At 40.9% G+C, this 6,000-nt stretch overlaps 1 protein-coding gene across 3 annotated transcripts in view; it reads left to right on the forward strand.

The window, feature by feature from the left end:
* Positions 1–5,293, forward strand: part of JADE1 (jade family PHD finger 1) — a 58,387-nt gene extending 53,094 nt beyond the window's left edge. For all 3 annotated transcript variants that reach the window (XM_018084644.1, XM_029964536.1, XM_018084643.2), the window contains 2 exons: positions 635–752; positions 1,615–5,293. In XM_018084644.1, the coding sequence (XP_017940133.1) occupies positions 635–752; positions 1,615–2,504 (1,008 nt within the window). In that variant the 3' untranslated portion in view covers positions 2,505–5,293. The remainder of the gene's footprint in view (positions 1–634; positions 753–1,614) is intronic.
* The last annotated feature ends 707 nt before the right edge of the window (positions 5,294–6,000 follow it).

Below are 6,000 nucleotides of genomic sequence, written 5' to 3' on the forward strand. Positions count from 1 at the left end.
ATCTGCTAAATAATTAAGAGTTTGTAACTATGTTCTCTGGATCTTAAATTATTCTGTATGTATCCTTTCCATTTCTACATGTGATATCAAAACAAGATACATGAGTTTTGTAGTACTTTTAGTATCTTACTACTCTGTGTTTCCGCTGATTGTACCTCCAAGATAATTTGGATTTTTTAAAAAAGGGACTTCTACAAAAACAGTTACACTTTTTACATTTATCGAGATCAGCCTGCAAGGTTCACAGGGCACCACGATGTATGCAGCTGAACTGAGTGAGAAGCCTTGGAATCATCCATGTGTACTATTCGGTGATTCCCTCATCTGGGAAATATTTAATATTTGAGTACATTTAAGGATTTCCAACATTTGTTTAAGTTTCATGTGTGTGTGATTTAGGTGTTCATAGAAGTTAGTTCTGTGCTGCAGCCCTCCAAATCTGATAGAATAGTCTGTCAGTTAAATGGTATTTAAGACTCTTTTCTAAGAAATGTGTTGAAGGTGGTTAAATTTAAATACATTACTAACTTGTTTAAATGGTGTATAGTACTTCAACTGAATTAATTCAAAGCACAGATAGACAACATCATAGAAACATAATTCCTGTAAAACTCATTGACTTGCTGCCTTCCAGGTGCGTAACCTCACTTACATGGTGACACGGAGGGAAAAAATCAAGAGATCTGTTTGCAAAGTTCAAGAACAGATATTTAATAGCTACGCCAAGCAGTTGGAACAAGGAAGAGTTTCAGGTATGCTTCAGTGTTCTCTTCTTCATGTGAGAGCACAGGCACAAGGTTTGCTTACAGGGTGACAGCTGATTGTGAAGGACAAACAGGACCTCATTTGTTCTCATTAAAATGTGGTGGAGTTCACCATGCATCAGGAGAAGGAATGAGAATGTGTGTAGCTGGAATGGTGGGCACATTGTTGTAGGAACTGCTGTGTCTGTCCGTATCCATGGGTCACTGCCTGGGTTGCTGCTTCTGCTCCTTGCTGGTGTGATGCTTTAATGATTCCTTAGGACAGGGAGACCATGACTCACATTCAGGGGCCATATGGCACCATGCAAGGCTGTGGTTTGTTAGTGCCACTGCATTAGCATGTGCTGCTCTGCAGCATCCATGGCAGTTTAAAGACATGAAAAGATAGCACTCTGTTTTTCTAAGGCCGTGGCTTTTTTATGCCTAATCTTATTGACAGTCTTTTCTCAGAAAGATTAATACCTTCAAAATTAACTGCAGTGACTAGATTATCCCTTAAGTATGCAGTAACTAATAAACGATATTTTAGATGGAATCAGTGAGATCCATTTGCTGGTTGCTTTTTGCCTTCCTCTCTGAGAAGCATCTCTGTCTTAGTGGATAGAGTAATGCTATGACTTGTATTTGCTGCAAGTGTAATAAGGTGCAGCATGGCTACAGGAAAACAAGCTACACCAGCAGGATGTGGTGAAACCATAACATACCTATGGAGCTGTGGTGTAAAGGTGCAGGACAGGCAACTAAATACCTATTTCTGATACGGAAGTCAGGTATGAGGAACTGCTGTTCAAAACTGCTATTTACACAGGTATGGAATTGCATGACTTGAACTTAATTTGTTTGCATTCAGGTGTGCCTTCCTCATTCTCTTCAGTGGAAAACACAGTGTTGTTCAACAGTCCATCTTTGGGCCCCAATGCCCCTAAGATCGAGGATCTGAAGTGGCATTCTGCATTCTTCAGGAAACAGATGGGCACATCTCTAACCCACTCCTTGAAAAAATCACACAAGAGAGACAGGTCTGGGAATGACAGCAAATCCCTGCTGAGGCAGCCCAGCCCGAGGGAAGGCAGCGCTGCTTCAGGTAGCTTTTTAAATTTTGACAAGACCTTTGCAGAAACGCGGTTTGTGTCAGCACAGCAGAAAAATGATATAGTTATACCAGACCACAGGAAGAGGAGAGACAGTCGCTCACAGTCCGAGGTGGCCAAGGCAGAACTAAAAGAAAAGACTTCTAAACACAACCACAAACCACTGAGACCCACAGAACTCTCTCAGAGGCAATCAGAAAACAAAAGGGCTGCGAACCACTCCAGTGGCAGGTCAGAACCTGGCACTGGGAGGGATGTAGTGCCTAAATGCAATGGGGGTCTCATCAAAGTAAACTCTAATCAGAGAGTAGTTAAAGTGCCTACAGCGCCCACAACCCCAGTGAAAAACTGGGGTGGATTCCGAATTCCAAAGAAGAGAGAGAGGCAGCAGCAGGGTGAAAACCTGGAGGAGTCCTGCTGCCAGAACTCCAGCTACCCCTACATGGGCATGGGCAGAGTTCTGCCGAAGGATAGGACAAAAAGGAAGTTAAAGCCTGACAGTGAGAATGATGGATATGTCCCTGATGCTGAAATGAGCGACTCGGAGACTGAAGTGGTTGAAAAAAAGTGCAGGCAGCAGAGGCTCAGTCCAAACAGCACTATCAGCAGGAGGACGGACATTATTAGGAGAAGCATCCTGGCATCCTGAGTGGACACAGGGAGACAGTGTCAGTAGAGTCACTGCCTACAAGCCAACTCCATGTTTATTCATTGGTGCGAGAGAGGAGCATTCTTAGACATGGCTACAGACTGACAATAACCCATTCTTTCTGAGTTGTTTTAAATATGTTTACATGCACTTAAAGCTGTTTTAAGCTTTTTGTTTTTTGCTCTGCTCCATCCCCCCACTCCCTCACCTCCATTTCTCTCACAGAAATGAAGTTTGAGTCTCTTTTATTTGCAACTTTCCTGAGTAAGAGAGAAATGTCATCACTACTTAAATAGGATTTGGGATGAACAGTAAAATAACTCACAGAAATCTTTTAGAAGGGGCTAGGGTGGGTAGGAGGAATCAGGCTGCATTCATCCCTTTTAGCTAAAAGGCACTGAAAATTTTACTTCCTTCCCCTGCCTTCTGGAAAAGCACAAGCTCTTAATTTAACTCATGTATTGAATGGAAGATGGTTGTTAGGCCATACTGCACTGCACTGCTAAATCCCATTACAAATGGTCAGTGTCCTTGGATGGTGGCAGCTCTTTCTCCTCTCTTTGCAGAATGTGTTTGTTGCATTCAGTTTGAGCACAGGTGCAGCTCAAACCCCTCTGTATGCTCCAGAGTTTACATGGAAATGATGACCAGGAGTAGACATGATGTTGTACCAGAGAAGGAGGAAGGGACAGGGCAGGGCTGGAAAGACTCAGACCAAGCACAGAGGATGCTCCCAGCTGGCTCAGTTCTGAGCAAGGGGCAGGTTTGTGGGTTCCAGCACCCCATGGAATAATCCTTCACTGTTAGTCAGTCACTGTCCTCTGGGCTTGTGATGACAATTCAAGACAGAAGTTTCCTAAAGCACTAGTCAGGAGAATTTCCCAAAGGCCACCACAGATGCACTAATAGTATGTACTGGGAAAGCCAGGCTAATGACACTGAAAAGATTGCTTTAAATGGACATGAATATATATTTTTAAATAGAATAAAGTGCAAAGGCAATAAACTGTGATTAGCTCTTTACAGTCAAATGAAGAAAAATTATTTCGTTCTATTCTGGACTAGATTTGATGGAAGAGGGAACTCATGTTCTGATTGTGTACTTTTTTAATAATTGCAAATGGCAATAATTATTAAGCTGTCAGCAATAATATTAACAGGTTGTGAGGACACCGTTTTGTACCAAGTAGAGCGCACACAGCACAGTGGACTGTTAGGAGCCTGTAGATTTTGGAATTCTGCATAGATGTAAGACAGGTATGTACTGGTGAAAAAGTTTTAGCAGCAATGAAAGGTGCAAAGAACCTCCTTCTCCCCTTTCCTACTCCAAGCGTGCTGTTACAGTGTCCACTCACTTCGGAATGTCAGACCCTTGCCTCCTGTGCAGGGAACACTTGACAACACAGAATTCCTCTGCCATAACTGAGTCTTCCAGAGGATTCAATCAGAAAATAAAAAAGGCTTATTAACACTCTTTCTATGCAAGTTATCATTATCAAGTAAATATTTCAGCAGAATGCATCTCTATTACTGTTTAAAAGTCAGAAGTCTTAACCTTTTGAGGAAGGGGAATTTTATGTACGTCTAAATTCCTGTTGCTGGTCCCAAGTTGTCAGACTAATTACATGACTTGCAAAGGTGAAAGTCAGGCAGGGCACTGGTGTCTGAGGTTACATAATCACTCTTGGGATGTGTTCAAAGTACAAACAGCAGACAAGAGGTAAAAGCAGGTAAGTTCTACTCAACATCCAGCAATGTTCTCTAGACAGGCACTGATAGATAGGCTGCTGTAAGCAAGCAGCTCATAATCACATGAGAATTGTCAAGCCATAGATGGAGTAACCTAAATTTGGATTCTGAGTAAACCTTTAACCTCACGCCAGTTGGACAGAGGTACCTTGTTAATTTGCACTATTATGAATGCTAATGTGCAGAGTTAATGCCTTACCTGTTTTGTCCCCTTACATTTAGGGTAAAAAGCTTTGTAATGTTTCCAGTTGAGTTGAACGAAAACTGAAAAGGCTGTGAGCCAGCTGTGGTTAGGACCATCTCCATAGGTTAATTTTGTCTCCATACTTAGCTCTCAGCAGAAGGTGTTTTAAGTACTGCAGTTATAGTACAAACCCACCTCTGTGTTTTATTGGGATTTGCTGGATTTCTGTTTTCAAGCGTTCCCTTTCCTTGTGCAGACTGACCAAGAGATCTTTGATGTGATCAGTGTGTTCTGTCAAGCTGTAGGCTAGTTGAATTTCTGTAAAGTTGCCTGGAATGCCATTTGTTAGGTTATAAACTCAGACAAATGTAAATGAAGGGTTCTGTGTGTTGTGTATAAATCCTAATTTCAGAAATCTAAGAAAATTGTCATTATATTTGAAAAACTTGTAGAGAAGATTTTTCACTATGTGCCTAGCTTGGGTGTCCCTTCAGCTGAAATTAATTTAAAAAAAGGTGCATGAAGAGAAACAGATAGAAATAAAAAGTATATGTAGAAATGACTATTTTATATTACATGGCCCAATCCTGTATTTATTTTCTCCCTTTTCTGAAGTATTTCTAAAGACCTAGTTGAAGACAGCTGTATTTTTTGTTAAAATATTTGGTAGAACTGTGCCTTTGTCTGTATGTGAATAAATGCTGTACATTTTTGCAATATCCTTGCCAGTAGCGTTTTAGACTTCTCAGTATTCTTGTTTGGGTTCTGACAGAAACATTTCACTGCAATGATGTCAACAACTTTCATGGTTAAAACAAGCACTTAATTTGGATTAGTACAGATATCACAATGCAGACTGCAGTTGCAAGATTTTTTAATTATTTTTTTTTAGGACTACTTCTTACTGACAGCTGTGCCCATCCCATCAACAGAACACTTTTTTTTCCCTTTAGATCCTTCAAGAGATGTTACTTACCTCAAAATGTTTAAATTTGTTGATCTGTGATGTCCTTCCAAAGTCCATAATCTTCATTCATGTTCCACTGGAAGAGGCACACCAGGTTTTGTACCTGTGGATTTTCAGAATAATTAGGCTAAATGTTCATTTCACATTCTGAATTGCCTGGAGATATCCTGCTATAGTAGGATTTCTAGAAGATGAGGATTCCTCTAAACTCAAGATGCAAAAATGCGGAATGGACTTGGAGCAGAGCAAGAAAAGGACAAGGCTGTAAAGGCTCACATCTAGCAATGCATCTTGAAAAACACCAGTGATAGATCTTTCACTGTCTGGCCTGTTTCACAAGGGGTAGGGCTCTTGGGAAGATGCAAAATGAAATCTCACCTGTTGAATGCAAAGAATCTGATCACCTAGAAATGTTTCCTAAATAGACAGTCAAAAACATTTTTAGTCAATGGGAGGCAGTACTATCACACTAAGTAAGGAATCTTTAAACTACTCAAAACGTGGTGACAGGGGTGGAGAAAGGAAGTTTGCAGAAACAAACTTTCCAATGGAAGATACGCAGCTAGAAACAAATGTAAAGCAACCAGGACAGCTAA

This window comes from Manacus vitellinus, unplaced genomic scaffold, assembly GCF_001715985.3.
Source record: "Manacus vitellinus isolate BGI_N305 unplaced genomic scaffold, ASM171598v3 scaffold_73_pilon, whole genome shotgun sequence".
Lineage (NCBI taxonomy): Eukaryota > Metazoa > Chordata > Aves > Passeriformes > Pipridae > Manacus > Manacus vitellinus.